The sequence below is a fragment of the Gadus macrocephalus genome, chromosome 1 (assembly GCF_031168955.1).
Source record: "Gadus macrocephalus chromosome 1, ASM3116895v1".
NCBI classification, from domain to species: Eukaryota; Metazoa; Chordata; class Actinopteri; order Gadiformes; family Gadidae; genus Gadus; species Gadus macrocephalus.
The window spans coordinates 9,253,891-9,277,175 of NC_082382.1; the positions used below are offsets into that span (position 1 = coordinate 9,253,891).

General features: G+C 44.8%; 1 protein-coding gene and 1 long non-coding RNA gene across 2 annotated transcripts; both read left to right on the plus strand.

Moving 5' to 3' along the window:
• The first annotated feature begins 9,645 nt into the window (after nt 1–9,645).
• LOC132447986 (uncharacterized) lies at nt 9,646–10,916 on the plus strand. Its single transcript, XR_009523341.1, has 2 exons — nt 9,646–9,778; nt 10,569–10,916. It is a non-coding gene; the product is annotated as an uncharacterized LOC132447986 (long non-coding RNA).
• Nucleotides 10,917–11,749: 833 nt separating this feature from the next.
• On the plus strand, nt 11,750–16,884 carry LOC132447298 (transmembrane and death domain protein 1-like). Its single transcript, XM_060038306.1, has 5 exons — nt 11,750–12,014; nt 12,241–12,432; nt 13,024–13,143; nt 14,669–14,821; nt 16,193–16,884. The coding sequence occupies exons 1-5, from the start codon at nt 11,948–11,950 to the stop codon at nt 16,477–16,479; spliced, it is 819 nt and encodes a 272-aa protein (XP_059894289.1). The 5' UTR covers nt 11,750–11,947; the 3' UTR covers nt 16,480–16,884.
• Nucleotides 16,885–23,285: the final 6,401 nt, after the last annotated feature.

The following is a 23,285-nucleotide window of genomic DNA, read 5'->3' on the forward strand; positions in this document are numbered from 1 at the left end:
AGGACGGATTTTAATCACATCCAAATCCATCCTACTGGACGTTATTTTAACCAGCGACCAAAACTAAAGAAGGTCCTAGGTTAGCCCTGGTTCCACAGTAGGCAGAGAGATATCTCATCCATGATTTGCTAAGAGAGAGGAGGAGGGAGAGGCAGCTCTCTGCGTGGCGATGGACACACCAGTGTGGAACCACACCAGTGTGAAACCACACCGGTGCCTCAAATTGTGTTCACACTCTGCGCCTCACACCCAGCGAGCGGCTAATTGCCAGGCAGATTCTGGAGAGGAGGGCTGCATATGGTGGGGGGGGGTTATACCAGAGAATAGAATCCCATTACATGACGGGCAGCTGACTGCCCCGGGTTATTAGCCGGGGCAGATTATCTTAGTTTATTTGTATTACATTTTACACACACAGGCCTTATGATTGTATATATCATTTGTTTCTGTCTGCTTTCTTTGCGTGTCAAATTAAATTCACTGGGATTATAGGCTATTACACATAATGCATGTGCGTACAAATACATGTCTGTGCAATCATGTGGGTGGGTGTGGGTCTGTGTGTACATATATATGTATATGTGTATATATTTTGCATATATATATTTGCATATCGACCTACCTATCTACATAAACAAAAAAATTATATATGCAGAATATGCATAGGGTTAGGAAAATTACACCGTTAATTACAAGGGCAAAGCTACAATGTGCAATATTGAATCACTAGAACACATAGATATTATACATTTGGAATTAATGAGTCACACATTTGAGAGAAGCATAGACAAAAATACATGACATTCATCGGCCCAATGGGCATCTCATTATACACAACGTCATAACTTGAGAGTGAGCTAACACATTTTCCCTCCACATAACTGTACTTATTAACCTTAAATAATGACATAACATAAGATCCCAATTAACAAAGCCGAGACAATGCTTTCTGTCTAAACCTGGGGCGCCGTTACCAATCCGCGGTGGAAACGGCGCCTCTCGTGTGTGTGTGCGTTGGGAGGAATACCCAGGCTCCAGCTGGCAGCCGGTATAGCATGAAGACACAGTGGCCTCTGGTGGCACTCAAGGATCTGCCCCTGTTTCCTAATTTCCTGCTTCTGTCAATAGATGGCGCTCCACTGGCATCACCTCCGCTTCGTAAACACAACTAACCCAATGACTCCCTAATCCTCCTGGAGGTCAGATTGTTATTGTCTCAACTGGGTCCCGCTCGGGCTTTCATTATTCCACGGGTAAAGGGAGCTGCCCTTACTAGATGCGTTACTGTGTGTTTGTTGTTGTTAAGCAAGAGATTCCTCAGCATAACCCCTTATTCAGAGATCAGGGTAGGATGTGCCCCAAACAAGGCCCGGGTTTAGCGCTGTCATCGGTGCTGCTCTGCTGAATTTTGAAGGATGAAGCACATGAAATACTGAAGTTTTCCCAAATCATTATCCAAGATCCGCGGAGCCGCAGCATTTCAATGTTCGTGCCTCAAACAAAATCTCACCTCAGAATCAAATTTCCACTGCTGACTTAACCCTTGTTGATAAGAGGGGACGAGGAGCTGAACAAAGAACACAGGCTCATGTTTCCTTTCTTCAGTATCGAGGAGCATAAAACACACACAACCCCCCCCCCCTCCCACACACACAAACACACACATTCCTGTAGTAACTTCAGTAGTCTCACTACAATGTGTGAAGAGTTGACGGGGGGGGGGACGGGGGGGGGGGGCGAGGAGATGAGAGAGGCTCTGGTGTTCCTCTGTCTGCGTGAAGCAGCTCATCACATGTCTTCATCCGGTGCAGTTAATGGCAAACTCTTGAATCTTTCAATCCCTTCACTCCTACTTTTTTCATTGTTTTAAAAAACGGTGCTCTGGATGGAATGGAGCCTCACATCTGTCCCCATCCCACTGCCGCCCCAAAAACCCCAGGGGTGCATGTGATGTTGCTCTGATCCATTACAATGTACAATTAGTGCATTTAGCAGACGCTTTTATCCAAAGCGACTTACATCGGTTAATACACACATTGACACACCGACGGCAGAGTCAACCGTGCAAGGCGACAGCCAGCTCGTCAGGCGCGGTTAGGGTTGAGCGTCTTGCTCAGGGACACATCAACACTCAGCTAGGAGGAGCTGGGACTAGCAACCTTTCGGTTACAAGACGACCGCACTACCTTCTGAGCTAAGCCGACCCCATGTACTGTCAACACGTGTGCTTGGATTGGGTTTGTTTGGTGTGCGTGGAGACTAGGTGGACCAGGGCACTAAAGGGCTGAGCTAGTTTACACACGCACATGCAGGGGGAAAAGGGTGAGGGAGGAACGCAGACAGGAAGAGAGGGCCGGGACGTGTTGACTCCTGTCCACATTCCACCCATCTTCTGGAGGACCGAGAACTCGAACAAGGCAGAGTGGGGCGAGGTAAAGTGATGAAGAACCCAAAGCAACAAAAACCATACACACACAACGCGTCTGTCTGGCTAGCAAGGTTTGGGTTGTTTATCATCTAGGCCGAATGCGTTCCTCCAAGATCAACTCTTAACGTACAGACGGGCTTTAGCTCGCCTCAGGTCATGCATGGGTACAAATCACCGCCCACACACTCACACACACCCTATCCACCAGCACCATCCCCCCACCAACACCAGCACCACCACCAGGTAAGCCTGACCCACACAAGAGAACTCCAAAATGTCATGAATCTATAGAGCACCAGACTAATTGTTGGCTTCAATTCAATTGAAAAGGCCAAGGGATGCATATTTATCGCATTAGATCAAGATAGCTCCTTCAATCAAAACCCTGAACCCAGGACACTATTTTGATTCACATGTGAAGTGGGGAATATTGCAGCTCTGTGTATGTGTGTGATATAAATAGACTTGTGACACAATACATCTGCTCTTATTGTTGCCCTCTCTCCCGGTAAACAGCTCACCTCATAAAGGGGAATCGGCGTTTGATCTCGATATATAATTTGTTTTCCTAGACTACAATTTCCAACCTTTGCTACTGAATAAATGGACGCCATGGGCTGGAAGCCAAATGTCAAAAAAAAGTACCAACAAATTGTTTTCCTCCTCCTGTTTCATCTTGATAAGTAACAGGCAAAATATGAAAAATAAATATTTTATATATTTATTTACAAATATTGCCAGATAACGAAATGTCAATTTGGTGACAACTTCTACAAATAGAGTGGTAGATAAATTGCCCGTGGGCTTAGCATCAATTTCTTTAATGCAATGGAAATAAAAAATAACCTTTCTAGAAATTAAATATGATATATTTGCTAGAGTCGTCATTTAGATATTCAAACGGTCCTAATTTTTATAGTGTGAAACTGATGATTGAATTGCTGTTAGTGGTAAAATGCCCGGACAGCTAAAGCAGAAGAATGCAGAGAGTCTTACGAATCACTCCTCATTGTAGTAAAGAGGGTTTTAAAGTTTAACAGTCCTAATCCACTCAATAGCTTTATGCTTCGTTGCATTATCAAAGTTGTTTCCTTTTTAACGGCTTACATCTAAAGGTAAGGGTTTAATGTTAAAAATGTGTCTAGCAGGTCAAACTTTCAATAAAATATATTCATAGTTATCTGGGTTCATATCATATGAATTTTTATGTGGTCATATGTCATACACTCCATTCCTGATAGTTTAGTTTATTGAACTGGACCACCTTTAACACACAGCCATCTTACATTCATCAATGTTTGTCGTCAATAGATTTCACATTATGTCACCGGTGCTGCTTTGTGATTGTCCAAGTTGCCCTCCCACTTGTGTTCCTCTTCTTTCCCGACACACAGCCTTCAAGCCACCTTGCTTCTCTCCATGAATGACACATTTTGAACAAGCAATCTGTGCGTCCCATCCTCCTGTGTCATTAGTGCCATTATGCGAGGCACCTAGCGCCGTGCGTGTACGTGGGAGGTTCAGACGCCCTGGACTGTGGGAAGACTCATCGTCAGAGAGTGGTCTGGTATTACTGTTCCCATTAGCCTCCGAACACCACTTCCACTCTCCCAATTAGAAGAAGAGTCTGCCGCCAAGGATTTTTTTTGTTGATGTAATAACACCTCCTACACATCTCGAGGAAGGAGGTTGTGTTTTAATTAAGAGTGCATTTCAATATTTTGCATCCTGATAACCAGACTCAGGATTCCACATTCAATGGTTTTATTTTTCTGAATACGGAAAGAGGATTAGGTTTTAGCCTGATATAAAATAAACCAAGTGCTTCCTCACTTGTATCTATACATAGAATTAACGTACATAATAAGGTATATACAATATGCTTAACCATGTGTATTACTGTATTTCAATAACAAAACCATTACCATTTATATTACAGCTGTCAGCTCTTTTAATTGAAAGTTACATTACATCCAATCCAAAATAATAAAACATAATGCCAGCCAGGGACAGAGACGGATTTCCTTTACTATCTAATAAGGATATTTTGAAAGTACACTGTGCTTCTTCTGTTGTGCTTTATCATACCTTGAAGATAAATGTGTTTTTAAAGAGCAGATGAATGAACAAGCAGAAAAGCTATTCCAATCACATTATGTTACTTTGCAAACAGAATCAATATCAACTTGCAGAGTTTTACGTGCACAGATGCTCTCTATACTGGTCGACAACATGTTGAAAGTTATGCACAGACACAAAACACCAAATTAGTGGGACGTAACACAACACACACACACACACAAACACATGTATATAGATCTTAACCCAAGCACACAATAACCGCAGGCTTGTATAATCAAATGCACCTCACTCAACTCACACTCAAGCCCATAACATTGTTGTACTGTAGTTTTGGTCAAGCATAGTGGGATGCAGGCCACGGCACTGCGATTGGTCCACAGAAACCGATAGCGTCCGGCTAACTCACCACCTGGGTGAGACGGATCGATGGGCAGAACCATTGTTGACCTATGCTACCCCCATTCCACCAACACCACACACACACACACACACACACACACACACACACTAACATATACACACACACACACACACACACACAAACACACAGACACACACACACATCCACCCCACCCTTCCTTCCTGCAAACAGACTTTACACACACATGTAGAGCAAACGGGGGCTAATCAGCACCTCTTCAGCCAGCCAGCTGGAATGCTGTCAGCTCTATAGACGTGGTGACAGAGGCGCTGTGCAGCCCCACAGCAAGCCCACAGCAAGCCCAGACTCGTCCAGCTCATGGGGGACGAGGTTGACTCCAAACCACAGCACTGGTGGATGGCACACCAGCCACCATTTTACCAACTGTTACAATCCCACTGAGGCCCACCACACCTGTTTTGGACAGAATAACTGCAAACAAATACAAATGTTTATCGCTGTGTCGTGCAGCAAGGCAAGAGTTCTTTTTTCGTTTTCACCCGGATTCACTCACTTTACAGAAGAGGTGCATGTGCACGCACACACACACACACACACACACACACACACACACACACACACACACACACACACACACACACACACACAAGCCCACAACCTCACGCATACTGGTCCTAATTCGTCCGCTAATATGGGGATAGGGCAGAACCCAGTGGGCAGGAGAGACGGCCTCCATTAAACCTGCTGCGGTGTCATTTCTCAACTCCCCTCTGTTATTACAAAACATTCCATTACGTCAACCAGAGCCTGAGATAAACACAGGGCACTGAGGGACCCCCCCTGTCACCACCAAACGGAGGACCCCCAGCACCCCCGCATTCATTCTGGGGGGGGGGGGGGGGGGGGGACCAATGTTTGACATGCTGTATACGTAACACCTCATTTGTTATCTATTTTTACACACGTTTCTCAGTGCGCCGGCTGGAAGCATACGCTGCCACTCAGTGAAGGCCAACAGATGGCTGCTGGATGCAATAGCGATGCAATTCGACGCAAAAGCTAACCCAATCAGTTTGTGAATTTAGTTGTGTTGTCGTTTTGGCATTGCAAGACAATGTGAAATGTGAAATCCATCCAAATGAAGTAAGTTAACAAAACTTGACTGATAAGTCGTTGGGGTTTTCTATGCAGCTTTCCACCCCCTCCCTCCCCACTCTGGAGCTCTGAAGGGCTTCCTTAGGACGGTTAAAGGTACGTCATGTTCACACACTAAGTACTGGGTCATCTGGAATTCTCCGTTCAGTCGATTATACACTAAATACATTGAAATTCCTAAACCTTACCAAAACAAATAGAAACTCTTTGTATTTTTCAACTTAATCTTGAACACATCAAACCATCATCATGAAGCTCTGTCGCGCTGTATCCCAGTCAGGCCAGAAGAGTGTCCTCAACTTCGGGGAGAGAGGTCATTGGTATTCTGAGAACCACTTCTGGGATCCACATTCAGAATCCAAATGGAGAATGAAATATGTACACTGCAAAACGCTGCCGTTCTTCAGAGTTCATTTGCATGAACATAAAAGTGCATCAGGTTGTAGGTGCATTCCTGCTCAGGCAAGTCTGAACAGAGTCAGCCAATGAAACGGGAGATTACCCAGAGAATCAGAGCAAGTAGGGGATTGAGAGAAGGGGAGGGGGGGGCAGTCTGCAAACTGTCCACACCCACGAGAATAAATATATCCTCCTGAATACTTTAAAGTACCCAACATTTTGCAGACTTTGTGCGGTTAAAACACATTTTTAATTGTTTATCCATTAAACAAACAAAGGCCCATCCAGAGAGAACTAGGGCCACTGTAGATATGTCTTAACCTTGGGAGGACGTTCATTCAAAAGACTTTTGATGCCTTTAAGAGCTAAAGCAATCCCTGTGTGTATAGGTACAGCAATACAACATATTTGGAGGCAATATGCTGAATATGTATTTTTCATACAGCCTGCTCTATGAAAAATACCTGTAGGTATCAATTTAACAAGTTACGTAGAACTATACCTGCTCCTAAATGATCTGTAACTGAATTAACTTCAAGTCCATTTGGAGCGAACCCTCTGCTAAACCTAACATCATGTGTGTAAAGCTAAACTCCCGGCACAGAGCTGCCGTAGTCTGTTCAGTATTCACTAATGAGTCGTGCTCAGAAATCACTCTGAAACATTATGTTGCTTTATGTATTATTGCCCTATGAATTATTTATATGTATTCTAATGTAGTTCTGGTTGCATGACCTACAGTTTATTTCTATTATACATTTGTGTTTCCGTTTTTATTGTGCGTTGTAATCAGGGCGTCATTGAAAAAGAGAGCCTGCTCTCAATGTTCTTCCCTGAATAAATAAAGGTTGGTTAAAATAAAATAAAAATGTGAAGTTTGTCAAAGTCACTGCAACCGGGGGCTCACCGGTTCACCGTAGTACGGAGTGTGGTGAAGACCCTGGAGACCCACTCCTCTCCAGGAGACTAGTCAGGGCCCTCCTGACCGTGGCAGACCCCCACACGGTGGATGAAGAGGAGGGCTGGGCTGCGTGTGAGAGGATGTTCCCCGCCTGGGGGAAGCACACATTCCACAGCATGACGTGTCCCAGCGAGGCCTCTGCCTTCACACAGCACGACATCCAACACCTCCTCGTTCACACTATGGTAATGCCTTCGTTTCACCTCTACGGACGGCATTCCCATCTATATATATATAAATGTATAAACACACACAAGTGATACATGACTACATGTATCAGTAAGGCTGCCAAGTGTATCCCAGAAGCATACTTATTCTAATGAGACATTCAGTTAAGTTATTCAACTTAAACATATCCACTCTGTAACTTTTGGAGTAGCCGACACACAACACTTTTGGTTTATTATTCGATTTTTTTTTCCTTTTTTCCCCGAACAACAAATAGATTCAGTGAGAATAAGCCTCTGGGTTGATTAAGCTGCGGCTGGATGGATTTTGTACTTTTTCATCATTTTTTAAATAATCTTGAACAGCAGTGATGGGAGCAGTAACAACATGACACAGTGCTATTAGCAAGTGAAATCCCTTCGATCCAATAAGCAACAAGGGTATGAATAAATAATTTACAAAGCTATTGGTGATGTTATTTCAGTGAGACAATGCAACAAAAGGGACAGCATCATTAGAGGTCTATGCATTGGAAGCATAACACTTAACGTCTCATTCATGAGCCTGAAACACGCCCTTAAGCTCCAACAGACACACTCATTAAGACTTACAGAGATTGGGCAACAGATAAGCAGCAACAAAAGCAAACACCTCTTGCATTAATAATGATTCAATATACATTTGCTTAAAAAACATGCATTGCAGTTTATTTGCTACCATTGCAGTAGACCTCTGTCGCATACATCTTGTTGTGTTTTTCATTCATTCATTCTACACACTGGAATATTACGGTTACGGAGTGTAACATATGGTAAAATAAAACATGGTAAAAGGCATTCGATTTCAGTGGACTTGGCCTCTGTGCCTCCATGACCTTTTGCTGTGGACATGTTGTTCTTGCGCCGTCATCGTTAGGACTTTTCTACTTTTATATCCTCGCTTTCCAGCTGTCAAGATGCTGTTGTCCAGAGTGACCCGGCTCAGAGCAAACATTCAGGAGGAACGAGCCGAAAGATAAAACCAACACCGGTTCCTCGACATCGCTGTCCCTGTCAATCGAACGATACACAAAGCACATCGGGCCATGAATGAATGTATACCCTCAAAAGAAACATGTTGGTCAGACTGGAGTGTGGAGCTACACCTTAAGAATGTGCTCGGGTGGTGCTCCCCCCCCCCCCCCCCCCCCTCCTCCCCCCCGGCCATCTATTGTACGACTAGGAGACAGGAATGTTTTTAGCTCGGCCCAAATCCTTTCAAAGTCCTGGGATGTTGGGTGTCGCCGCGTTTCCCCCAAAAAGAAAAGAGGAGAGGAGGGGTGACTTGGGGCTTTAAATATTCTTTGCTAGAATCTCCCGAAAGCAGAATGCCTTTTGGAGCCAGGAATATTGTTTGGAGAAGGCAATTGTGTCCAAAAAAACCCTGAAAAACATAGCCTAAAGGCAGATGCAGTTAGCGGGATTGTTGAATTATTATGATAATTTAGTATTTCCATGTGGAGTTGAATTTTCTGGGGATAAACGATGCTCAGAGGTAGAACATTAAGCCACCGCACTAATTGCATAGAGCAATTTTTATTCCTATTCCGATTGTAGGCAATTATCTCTCAAATATTGTTAGGAGAATTGACTTGAGATTGGTTTGTTATGAGTCCTGAATTGCAACAGAGACGCTTTAGAAAGGGAAGAAAGGGATGGCCTTTCAGATAAAGTGACAAGCACATAGAATTCATGAAATAAACATTAGGGTGCATTGATACATTTAGACAACATATGTTACATATAACTTGGTTTTTCTGTCAGATTAAATAAAACTCATTATTTCCTTAATAACTTCAGATTCAACTGATTATTCATCTTAGTCACTCCACAACTATGTCATATTTCTTTTGCCTGTTTTTTAAGAACAGGTCCTTAACTTCCTTTTTCTAGTAATGCAATAAAACAAGATTGCAGGGCGTGGCAGCTCTTTATTACCCAAAGGGGGTTGGTCTTGCTCAAGCACCCGCATCTGATTGGTCGGTGGGGCTTCTAAAATACCAATACCTGAGCCAGGTAGCCAAAAAGGTCAGAGAGAAGACGGATAGTGCTTTGTTAGTGGTGTCTGCAGGGCTGCACGAGGAGCCTTGAACATGGTGGCATTGGTTATTTGGGTAATACTCTTGAAAACTCACTGGGAAACAAAGATGAGGGAAGTAATCAAGGTAAGACAACAAACTTGTACTACAGAATGTGAGAAAGTATCAGGAGACACTTTACATTTTCGGCGTGTAAGTGTAGTCCCATTTCCATCCTGATTTCTTTGCTAATGCAATCAAAGAATAAATACATTATTTAGTGGGTGCATGTGATTATTTTGCCTTTCACCGCCGGCTGCCTGCTTCAAAATACATATTCAAGCGATCAACAACACCCATTTTTAGTCTAGTTATGTGAAAAAGGAAGTGAGGGTGAGCTGTTGGGACGCGTGCAGGAGGGCGCGGGGGTGATAGAGTCAGGCTGGCGGTGGACTGGTGTAGTGTTTCACCAGGAAGAGCGTCACACTGGTGCTGGTTTTGGCGCGGTTTAGGGGGGGGGGGGGGGGGGGGGGGGGGACAACGACTGCAAGAGGATTGAGGAGTTCCTCCAGTCACCTGGCTCAGGACAGGAGCGGGGAGTTCCAGGGCAGCCACGAGCCCTGCAGCCAAGGCAGCAGAGCAGGCCTGGGCCTGCAGAGCGCTCCGATTATAGGACTCCATGTGAGCCAAGGGAGAGGCCGGGCTGTGCTCCCTCTCCCTTGTTCCCATCGTCCTCCTCTGCCTCGCAGGCGCCCGCATGAATCACGCCGTCCCGTGGACCCGCTGAGACGTGTGAAACGGCTAGCAAAATAAAAGTTGGTGCAAATGGGGGGTTATGTTGGGATAACTTCTGGGAAACTGAACGCTTTAGTCAATGTTGGGATTGCAGATTACGATCCAATTTTATGCTCTATTTTGTGTGCCACATGTGTTTCAGAAATGATCCAATCTGCTGAGCGTCGGGGTATATCATGTGTTCTATCCTTCATTCCACCGGAGTCTGTATCCATGGTAACCAGATTTCAGTGGTGTGAAGAGTAAGAGGCATGGGGTTGAACGTCCAAAACCGACCAACAAGCCAGGAAGTCTTCTTGAGATAATGGCACCAGAATGACTTTCCATGATTGCCAAACTATTTTCACATTTAATAATAAAGGTTTATGGGAATTGTTGCATATGGTTACTTTACTTAAATGTATTATTAGAATGTGTGTGTGAATTGTTATCCTTGAGATGTTCTGTCTGGTTGTGTACTACGAATACTACCTAAATAAAGACATGTCCTTATCAATGCCTGGTGTTGTTCATTTATACAATTGCAACATTCACAAATAATCTCTATAGCAATCAGACTGCCCTCAACCGATCATTATTAAGCATACGAAATGACTTTCTTCCCTTAGTGAGCATGAGTAACATTTAGTTCCAGCATACAGACTCTACAATTTAATGAAAACAATCTACTTATCTCACAAAGGAGGGACCAAGTTTTTATTTAAACCATAAAGTCATTAAATATTGTTTTCCATGCTGGGAATTACTGCAGTTATAGCCCAGTGCAATTGTCTCTAGTTATAGTATATTAAACTAAAAACAAACAAAGACATCCCCACCAGCTGATGTTATTTAATTCACTATTGAATCCTAATAGATATTATGGGAATTGCACCCAATTAAAAATGGAAAAGATACCCATATCCGCATGTCAATTTTGTGCTCTTACTACCTACTATTTTTGGGGTGTTTTCATCTGCATGAGACTTTTAGGTTCAACGAGAATAATTATAACCCCTGAAAGAGGAATTTGGAGGTTTCAAAACACAACAACTTCCTCTTCCTGTTTTAGCTCAATCCAATCAAATCCCTGAAAAACCTTTTGAAATAAAAATAATGATGAGCAACAGATTTCTGCCTGATGGCGGTGCTGGTGGCACCCGCCAAATAAACATGCATTTGCTCCTCACACACACAAACACACACACGCACACGCACACACACGCACACGCACACACACACACACACACACACACACACACACACACACACACACACACACACGCTTGTGAAGCAAGTAGGACGAATGCATGTGGTAGAACCAATTCAAATATTCATAGACGAAGAACCAATTATTTTTGTTTCAAATAAAAAATACATACTGATATAGATGGACGCTAAATGGATGGCATCATGGAGTTGCTATGGAGAATTTAGAATGATGGTAAATTGAAGTAAAAGGGTTCTATTGTTTACAGTCAAGATAACTCAAGCGTTTGAGGGTTTGAAGGTAAACGTTGAGTGAGCACTACTTCAGACAACATGAAAGATCAGAGGCTCTTGTTTTTCCTCTTCCTTCTCTTAATTCCATGCTACGGAGAAGAAACAGGTAAGAACCAATGCTGCAATAACACCATTAGCAATCAAAAGCAATGCTAGAATTGAAGGTCACTGAAAAATAATTTACCCTTGAAACAAAGAAATAAATAAAGGATATTCCTGGTTAGGTAGAGAAAGACATCCTGTTATTTAGTTAGTTCGTCGGGCGCTTTAAGCATCACCCAGGGGTCACGTTGTGGGGGCAGCCCTACTAAGCCTGTGTTGTGGGGCTTCAGTGGCCGAGGACGTGGGGGTCCATCAGATAGAGCGCCTGGTGGAGCTGCTGACGTCCACAGAGTGCAGGGACCTCCTCGCAGCCCTGTCCAGCCCAGAGGAGAACATCTTCCAGCACCTGAAGCGCCTCCTTCCTGAGAACAACCGCCTGGACCCCAAGCCGCGAGCCAGGAGGGACGCCTCCGATGCAGACGGTAATGAAACTCATGGACTTCACCAGACCAGCGACCATAGCCTGAGCAGGTACTTACTCCTGACTGGAAGAAAAAGTACTGGAATATTCTGTACAAACAGTACAAATATCTTTCTAGATTATTGAATGCTTTAGATAGAGCCTCCTCTATTGTATTTTTCTAAGTATTTTGTACTCTTTTTGTGCTTCGGATATATGTAGCTTCTGATGTATACTCCATTCACAACCTTTCAACTCCATTTGTATAATTCTTCAAGCCAAACTGTTTCTATACAAGCGTTGTTTGTGTCGGTGTCGTTGATTTTGGAGTGCAGGCAGTTGGCGTTCCCGGGAAAAGAACTCGGGAAGGTCGAAATAATAAAATGACGTGATGGCAGAGATAAAGAGCCAACGCAGCCCTCCCCAAAGACACTTCCGGCACTTCTTGCACCTCCAAAATGTTGTCACTTGCACTTCTTTTGAGGTGTGCCGACTGCTCCAGTGAGAGTGCAGGAGGGGGAGAAGCCACCCGGCTCTTCCTCCTCATCACACTGAGTGCGAGCGGGGAGATAGTGGTCCGTCCTGACACCCATATGTTGTGTGTGTTTACCAGCCAGGGAGGCGGAGTGCAGGACAGCGCTGACACACTGGCTGCTGAGGAACGGGGAGCAGATGTACTACGACAGGCTGTCCCGCGGCCTGCAGCACATCGGCAGGTCAGACATCGCCGCGGGTGAGGAGCGAACGCAGTGCGGAGAGAGAGAGAGAGAGAGAGACAGAGAGAGAGAGAGAGAGAGAGAGAGAGAGAGAGAGAGAGAGAGAGAGAGAGAGAGAGAGAGGGAGGACTGAACGGCATGACAATAGTACTGAGAATAGAGAGAGAGAGAGAGAGAGAGAGAGAGAGAGAGAGAGAGAGAGAGAGAGAGAGAGAGAGAGAGAGAGAGAGAGAGAGAGAGAGAGAGAGAGAGAGAGAGAGAGAGAGAGAAATAAGTAAGCACAAAGTTAATGTTAACTTAATGACTTTCAAACAAAGTAGTTAAGGTTTCTTCCCTCCACTGCCAACACTGTTGGTTTCACACCACACTAATAAACTTTCCATGTACAATTCTATGTTGCTGATTACAGCGAAATCTCCGGGGCCCACCACACAGCAATGCCATGGTCCCTCGATGACAAGCAAATTGGAACAAAGCACCCATGGGCTATACTGTTGTGCACAAGTGTGTGTGTGTGTGTGTGTGTGTGTGTGTGTGTGTGTGTGTGTGTGTGTGTGTGTGTGTGTGTGTTCAAACTGGGTTTACTCCAGTCAACAGCACCTATTCAACACTTTTTAACAACGTCTTGTAATTGCTTCATTACTCGGAGATCCGTTTTAATTGGAACTTCAAATGTGGCGTATTCTGCACAATGCCGATTCCTGACATGTGGCGTGGCGGCGGCGGCGGCAGCGGTCCACTGTAGCGAGGAAAACTCTCGCACAGCCGAGTGGCGTTGGATAGCGGGGAGGTGTAAATGATCAGACAGAGGACTCGCTGAGGAGACGACACCAGCCAGAGTACAAACCATCTGCTGCTTTCATCAGCTGAGTCTGGGGGGAAGACGGCAGAGAGGGGCTGGGGAGGATTTAAAGGAGAAGGAGAAGCTGCGATGGGCCGACATGAATCATAAGATGGGAATTAGACGGCGTCAACAGCGGCACGGGGAAAAAACAACACTGTCTCGGTCAAAAGGCTGCCTACTTTTTTTCCCTCCGATTCAGCAATTAGCCACGTCTGGCGGTGTGCACGTGAACACGATATTCCTCATTTCTGTTTGCAAACCGAAAGGCTCTCCTGACGACACCGGCCGGTTGTGTTTTTTTTAGGATAGGAAGTAACATGCAGGGAGTTGGCCAAGCTTAAACGATAACGTTCACACTCACTCGATCTCAGTGGCCTTCGACAAATGGAAATGTTCCGAAAACATTTGAATGCTAATAGTCAATACTAGTATATTAAATGAAATACTGAATTGGAGAATCCCTTTAAAATGTAATACTGAGTTGGAAAACTATTAACTATTTACTACTATTAACTATGAATTTCTTTCAGGGGTATTTATTTGAGGTCTAATATGAGACTCAAATGACTTTCAGCTATCCGCTGTGTTTGTTGTCATTTCCATGCCAATATGGAGTTGATTTACTTTGATAAACTGCTTAATTGGTGCCAGACTAAATGATGGAGTCTAGCACTGAGGATTCTGTTTTTGGTTTCCAGAGGTGGGGAAGAACATCAACCAGGACAAATCCCTGAGTCTCAAACGCTACGTTGAGGGCTACCACAAACACGCCAGCCGGTTAAAGACGCTGCCCGCCCACTCAGAGAGAAGCCCGCAGCCACGCCAAGACTCCAGAAAAACAGCCAGGAAGGGTAAGGTTCTCCATCTGATGACGCACTCTCACCGCACTCGACGCAGCACGCTGTCACTTGTCGCTGACACCCTTCAGGGACCGGCTTCCCGGGAGGAAGTTGACATTTGTTAATGACACCTCGCCAACAGCGGTAGTATGAGAGGTGTACAGAGTACGTCACACAGCCCCGATTAAAGATTTCCTCCCCTGCCTGTGAGTGCTCAACACGCCGACGTCTACTCAAGTTAAACTGCTTCCGCTGGAAGCAGTTGCATTTAGAGAAGTGTATCCAGAAACATTTGCATTTGCAGAACTCCTCTAATGAACAGACTTGCTGCTCGTGGAACAACTAATGCGTCGCACAAATTTGCCTCATGAGAATCCTCCGAGAGCCCCGGCACAGTTTGTCTTTTGAGTCGTGGTGGCGTGGAAAGTTTCCAGAATAGCGCACTCCCACATACTCGAGTACTACAGTACAGACGGAGACTTCAGACTGTACTGAGCTGCTGTCCACCACCGCAGAACAAGCAGATAATCATAGAAGTTGGCAAGATTTCCTGACCAAGCAGAGAATCGTGAATCTTGGAAACAGTAAACATTTCACAAAAAAAAATTGCATGACGCACATTGTTCTGTTAGTAGAGTCAATGTGTCTGTTGGATTCCAAAGCATTATGTCGTATGTAAGGCATTAAAAGCTCAGAGGACATATACTGGTGGGGATGAACAAATCCTATTAAGGACTGCTTGGACTCTGTGTAGTTCTCTGTGTCAAACGTATGACGTGAAGAAGTCTCAACCAGAGCCTAAATATCTTGGATGTCTTTCTGGGCTGTCCCTCTTGAGACTGTGTTGATTCCAAAAGGCACGGATGGCTTCTTTGATTGTTTCTGTCCCCACTGTAGTCCTACATCTACTCTGTGTTTAGATGAGACGCCAGAATAGATTGGTTGGCCGTGGGCATCTTTCCAACTCATTACTGCTAAACTTCAGCACCCTAACCATACCAGGCTATTTGTTCCCTGGACGCCTGCAAACTCAAAAATGTAATTATCACCTGTCATTCACACACAACACCCTCCTCCTGGGAACTTTAACCAAGTTACAACTTCAAGATGAGAAGCAATGGCAAAGACAGGAGGCTCCTCTGATCACGGAGATGCCCTCCCACCCTGGCTTTATAGTCACTTTAGAGTAGTTATATGCAACTGCTTGTGTGTGTCTGTCTGTCTGTCTGTCTGTCTGTCTGTCTGTTTATGTCCGTCTGTTTCTGTGTGTGTGTGTCTGTTTATGTCCATCTGTTTCTGTGTGTGTTTATGTCCGTCTGTGTGTGTGTGTGTGTGTGTGTGTGTGTGTGTGTGTGTGTGTGTGTATACGTGTATGTGTGTTAGTCCGGGACCTAACATGGCGGGACCTGGACCTGGTTCTGGAGCGGGCCCCGGTCCTCCTGCGGGGGGGCCCGGGGGTCCTTGATGGGGCGTGGCCGCTGCTCTACGGCCTGCTGCTGGGCGTGGGCGGAGCCCTCCTCCTCCTCCACATGGCGGTCCGCATCTCTGCGAGGGGCCGCCAGAGCGGCCCCCCACGAGGGAGCAGGGAGCAGGGGGACGGCGCGTCCGAGGGGCCCATCGGGGCCCGGAGGACACATGTGACCCAACAGAGGCCTACCAGGGAGCGTTGAGGGCCCCACTTTAACGATTAAACCAAGCTATTCCTGAAACCGGCCCTGTCGCGTAAATCATGCTGCGTGCCAAGGCTCCCGGGCTGAATTCAAAAACATTCACGTTGTGTACACTGTCGGTTGAAAATACAAACCCATTGTCTCACCTCTTCAGTAAAACCATCCGGTCAGTTCCAGTTTTCAAAATGCGCCACCAATTCCAATTTCAAAAAGACGTCGGATAGGATTCACCCGTGGACAAGGTGATTATGCACCCGGCGCGTCGGCCAGGGTGCCAGTGGCGGGAGGACTGGAGGTAGGGGACAGATGCGCCGGTAAGCCAACCCTTCTCACACCAAAGGGCATTCCGGTGTTCCTGTGATACCGATGCCACTTTCCATTTCCCCCGCAAGTGACGAGTGTGTGCCCGTCTGGCGTGGAAGAACGACTAATTATCCAGGCTGGCACCCACTCCCCATCCCCCCCTACCCCCCAAACCAAAGCCTGCCGATCGCCCCACAGCCAATCCAAAAGACTAATAACAATAATAATGCAAGCAGACAATAGAGCACTCTTGGCTGTGATAGCAGACTTGGGCATCGGTGATCGAATCCAAATGGAAAAAAAGATGGAGGATTATTTTCGCAGGTATGAAGTAGCCAGGGTTTGCTGGCAAGCTGGGATGACTTTGTGTGTGAAAATACCTCATGGAAATACCGGGAATGACACAGAGGCTACATCCATTTTGAAATAGTAAAGCTATGTTAAGAACGCTGGGATTTAGGGAGCAAATGGCAGTGCTTCCTGGAACATTGTTATACACTTGCCTGCTTGGCCAACGTTATATAGCACAAAGCATCTTTATATTTAAAGGTTTCTGTCTGTCAAATCCTCTACTTATTATGACTATAAATCAAATAATTCTACAATATAAATGTGGCCAATTATGTTTCAGCATGCATAGCGAATCAATAATTAGGAGGTACTAAAACGGCAATTAGACTGCTCTTATGTTATTTTCAGAAATGGATTAGAAATCTGACCAGAAGTGGGGAAAGGCTCATCCCTCAAAGCTTGCTTACACAAAAAGAGCAAGAGGATATTAATTTGATTACCACTGAGAGAAATATGATAAATATTTCAACACGAGGGGTCACTGTCGTGTCTAATTATGACCTTCGGGGACATTATTTACATTAGCTTACCAAGAAGAGCCATGTCGTGCAAATATGTTGATGAAACGCTTGTTTTTCTCGTTACCACAACAGCCGAGGCCTGTCACGCCATCTCTCTCCACGTGCAAACTTTCCTTCTTCACTTCTTCCACGCCAGCTGTTGGCATCGTGCGTGTGCCGACGGTGACAGGTTCACCTGCTGCGGGCTCACCTGTACAACTGTACGCAGCGGAGAGGAAAGCGGAAGTATTGCATGGTTGAATGAATCACGGAGAGGCACAACACTCCGCATGGGGCTGGCGTCACCGTAAAAGGGACACATTCTGAAAAACCACCCGAGATTCGGGGGACCATCAGGATATTTACGTTTCTGTCTTTTGACGAAGATCAGCAGATGATTTTGCAGAGAGGGACATAATGTCAACTCGCGAGATCGAGGAGGTCTCACGAGACTTAACACCCCATGAGACTATAGTCTGGATGCTTTTCCAACTTTTTTGACTATGAAGCCTAACGTGCCAACTTGAATTTCTTAACGATGCCAATGTCACGGAATAGGCAGGTCTATTTGGCAGTTAAAAAATATGTCATTTGAATACAAATGACAAAATGAACAAAAACTTGACATGGAATTGGCATCGCATCCAAGGGATTGGAGCGGCATGAGGTGTCACTATTCAAGCACATCAGTTTTATATTTATTTGAAAGCTTATTTTTCTGCTTGTCATGCTCTTCTGTTGGCCGTGTAGCATACAATAGTTTGGGGAGCGGATTCTCTGAGGAGGGTGCATCTGTCACTTGTGATTGGCTTGGCCCGGCATCAGGAGTCAAGTGCCTTGTCTGGATGAGAATGGAGATGGGGGGGAGGAAGCGATGCGTGCCGAGACGACGCATGGCGGCGGGATTGTGTCCTTGATGCGGCGGCGGCGGGGCGTTCTGCACCGCGGCCTCTGGGGTGTGCTCAGCGTCACTAAAGGCTTTGACTTCACCTCCCTCCCTCCTATTTGCATCTCCATTCATCCGTGGAGTTGCCGCAGTCCCCGCACACACAGCCATCACTCTCCCTTTTGCTCAATGTATCCAGATCACACGAGCAAACAAGATCACACTGGCTATTTTAAAGTCACATTGGCGAACTTCTTTTCTTCTTTTTTAAATCGCATTGGCTCAGCTCTTACAACTTCGTTTTCATGGTTACCTCAGCTGGACTGCAACACATCATCTCGCAAAGTTTTGTTTCTGATTAGAGGTTCCTGGGGGTGTTCTGGTGATGCCACAGTGCCACCCTGTGGTGGAAAAGGCAATCGCAGGAGCAAACGTACGAATATAAGATCTTACTATGGCAAGTTATTGGATAACAAAACACTGGAAAAGGAAATGTGGCTATTGCTCAATTAGGAAATTTCAATATATTTCATTCTGCCAAATCGGAAAACAGATGTGGGCTAACTAAAGTAATCTTCAAAGGAATACGAGGTATAATTGATGCCAACAAGCAGTCCAAGCAGCCAGACATCTGTGAGCAGATAGCAGTTCCGATCTGTCATCAGTCAGTGTAGCTGTCTCTGTAATTGGAATATGCTGTGTGTGAAAGACACATTTGTAATGTATCAAACCAGATGTGCAGTGTCTGAAGGAGCCTACCTTTCCATAAAGGCTACACAATGTGAGACCCAGTGCAATTATATGGGTAGCCGTTTTTAAACTGCTATGCTGTCACAATAGAGTTGATTATTATGGACGGTTGCGGAGGAGAAAATAAATTTTGTCACTTTGTATGGATGAATCAATACAAGGTTTGGACACATTCAAGAGAAATAATCATGTACAAAAATAATTGCAACATGGATTTTCTTTACCTGAAGTGCCTTGCAATCACACCGTAATTATTCTGAAGAAAACGACACAACTATACTTTCCTCTTTCACAGCTGTTTCAATATTGTTTATATATATAAACGTATATTAGTAAGTGGCAATATATATAAGTGCATCATTACAATAAATAACTTTGAAAAATGTAACAGCATTGAATTCTGCCAACTAAAGGTCAGAAGGAGGAGATGCGTGTAGAAAGAAAATACATCACAATTGATATGCTTACTTGTATGCTTGCTTACAATATATTTATATAAGTTGTTAACTCCGAGATCTCACATTGGCTGTCAGTATTTTATACATGCTAACTCATTGGATGTCAGTATTTTATACATGCTAACTCATTGGATGTCAGTATTTTATGCATGCTAACTCATTGGATGTCAGTATTTTATACATGCTAACTCATTGGATGTCAGTATTTTATACATGCTAACTCATTGGATGTCAGTATTTTATACATGCTAACTCATTGGATGTCAGTATTTTATACATGCTAACTCATTGGATGTCAGTATTTTATGCATGCTAACTCATTGGATGTCAGTATTCTATATACGTTAGTTAACTCATTGGATGTCAGTATTTTGTATACGCTAAATTGCAAACTCACCCTTGAAGCTGTGGAAGAGTCTTGGTTGCCTTTGGGAGACCAACCAACTACAAACTGATTACACCCCTTCTGCTTGTGGTTCTTACCCCGATTCAGCCAAACACGGTATGTTTAATGGAGACTATGCATCAAAAATAATCCACCAGATTCAATTCGTTTTCAGAAATGCCATATGCCATAAGTACCATAAGAAACAGGGAAAACCTTTTAAAAGTGTAGAGTAGAGTAATGTAGTAGGGCAAACAAATATACCACGATACTCAAATCTTTAAAGCCATATTCAAGTAAGTGTTTCACTCAAGTATATAATGCATTGAATCTGAAATCACCCAAAAGTGATTATAGACTGCACAGACGGATACTTGCTGTTGTGTTTCATGTGTCCTAGTGATTTTCACGTTTATTACATCCACCTTATGGAAAGGTCATCCATGTTGTCCAAACCATAGGCGGGGCAGCCTCAGTGGGCACCCACACACATACACCCCTTTAGTGGTTACTACTGCACTCACAGAATACATTGCATTATGCATGCGGTAGCCATATAACATTTGGCTACCGAAGCATCACACATGAGTTATAACACTGATGAAGCAATCGTGCAAAAGTTATTGAATTAGGGCCCTGTGATAACATAACAAGCAGCTGTGGTGGCATGTTGGTGCAAGGCATTACAGGATCCACTCCCATGATGCCCCAGCGTTCTAATGAGTGCCTTTAGCTCCTCACTGCACACCGTGTTGTCTACTCTCATTTGTTTGTGTGGCCTGGTGACGAGGCTGGCTATTACGCGTATCAACAGACCGGTTGGTTTATCTGATGACCTGCTTCTCTGTGGATTGAGTAGGACGATGTGATGTCATATCAGTCATTAAGTCCAGTCCCCTTTTGTATTATAGAAAAGCACATGGTTGGATGATCCTGTGGTGGTATTATTGCTAAATTATTAGCTAGTAGTATCAAGCAATGACTACAATACAATTTATTGTTAGCGAGCTCAAAGTTGCACACAAGGAATCAAATAGTTATTTCAATGGAAAAAGATACTTATTCCTGCTAGAACTCAAAATAAATAGGACTTAATAAACTAAATGGTAAAGTAGCAGTCTATTTATTTCCAGACATGCGATCGCAGTTTAATTGTTTGGGTGAATAATTAGCCAAGTGTCTGCGTGAAGCAGGCTCAATAATTGTAATTAATCACTAGAGATTGCTGCATTCTCGTGATTCTCTTGCCATCGGTGTACGGGAAGTGAAACAATAGGCAACATTAATTCCCGTCAGCTATCAGCGGTCAGATGCCCTGAACTGCTCTGTAAATAGGCTAAATCCTTTCCAGAGGCGCCACGTTTTGCTGAAAAGGCACAATCAAGATTTATGATGCCAACTGGTCTGTTAATGAAGCAGAATACATCCCCCAACACGGGCTTATGAATCACTTGTGTGTAGAGTCACAATTTGCTGCTTCATCAATGTCAAACAGCTGTTTACTACATTTACAGAAGTGGTGGTGGTGGTGGTGGTGGTGGTGGTGGTGGTGGTGGTGGAGGTGGTGGTGGTGGTGGTGGTGGTGGTGGTGGTGGTGGTGGTGGTGGTGTGGGAATGCTCCGTCATCTTTGGTGTGGAAGATTAATTTCTTACAACAAGCCACGCACCGCCGTTTTGGCAGCCGCCGTGTAATTGGAATAGTTATTCAAGTTGTTCAAATTTGAATGTTTTGAAAGGGTCATGGCTGAGTGTTTCTTGGGGAGGTGCCCTCCCTGTAATAGGCCGCCGCTACTCTCGGCCCGTGCAGGTCCCCTGATGACACAACACAAGTTATCCTCCTCAGACACAACGCAATTAGTCTCAATAGCGGAGGAGCTACTGGGCGTGTGAACAAACTTAATGCATTCATCTCTCAGTCGCTCCTTTCCAACGGGGACCTTGTTAATCAAACCATTATGGTCAATGAACGTGCAATGAGTGCAAAATTAATTTCTCGCAGAACTTCATATTGCAGGGATTGAAAACTTCAACAGTTCATTACAGGCAGCGCGGTCTAATTTGAAAAGGGATTTGGCAAGAATGATGTCCTTATTCAATGGGATTGGAGTTTAACTTTTAAAAAGGAAAGGTTGCTGCATATATATATATATATATATATATATATATATATATATATATACACATCCAAAAACGTCCCCTCATTTTGAAGTCCATGCGTGTTTATGGTCTTTGTTTTTCTTTGACTGGCATCCCAATTAAGGGATGATTGCTCCAACAACTGTAAGGGTAAATGAATGAAGTCTAAAGAGCTTCCACGGCCATCTGAAGCTCACAAGAGCGACCGGCACCAAAATCAACAAACCGCCGGTTGGGAAGTCAAAACAAGTGAAAACAGATTAGAGTGGCGCTGCCTAGACTCTGCGGCAGGATCTTCATTTAATTTCTCACGAGAGCACCCACCCCGAACCCTGATTGCACAAGGACAACCCAAGCCCATGTCAAGTGACACGGCGCAGACAGCTCCCCTCATGGCAGGCCCCAGGTGGCGGGCGAGTGAGGGAGAAACAAGAGGGAGGGGGGGGGGGGGGGGGGAGAGGGAGAGGGAGGGGGGGGGGGAGAGGGAGAGGGAGGGAGATGTAGATCACAGAGAGTCAAGGCCTTCCAAATGAAAGCTGATTGCTGTCTAAGCCTTGTAATCACTTGTGGTGCCAATTTGCTTTCGGGGAAGGAAGAGAAAAAAAGAGGTGGAGAGCAGTGAACCAGGTGCAGGCCAGAATATCTTTGGAAGAAGTTGTTAATGGCTTCATAAATGCATTCATGCGTCCTCCGCGGCATACCAATGGTATCACCTGCCAGCTACTGAGGCTTGGCACCTGCTTCATTCTAACCCAGACCTGCCCAATCTAACCCAGACCTGCTCCATCTAACCCAGACCTGCTCCATCTAACCCAGACCTGCCCAATCTAACCCAGACCTGCTCCATCTAACCCAGACCTGCTCCATCCAACCTAGACCTGCCCAATCTAACCCAGACCTGCCCAATCTAACCCAGACCTGCCCAATCTAACCCAGACCTGCTCCATCCAATCTATACCTGCACAATCTAACCCAGACCTGCCCAATCTAACCTAGAACTGCTTCATCAAACCCAGACCTGCTCAATCTAACCCAGA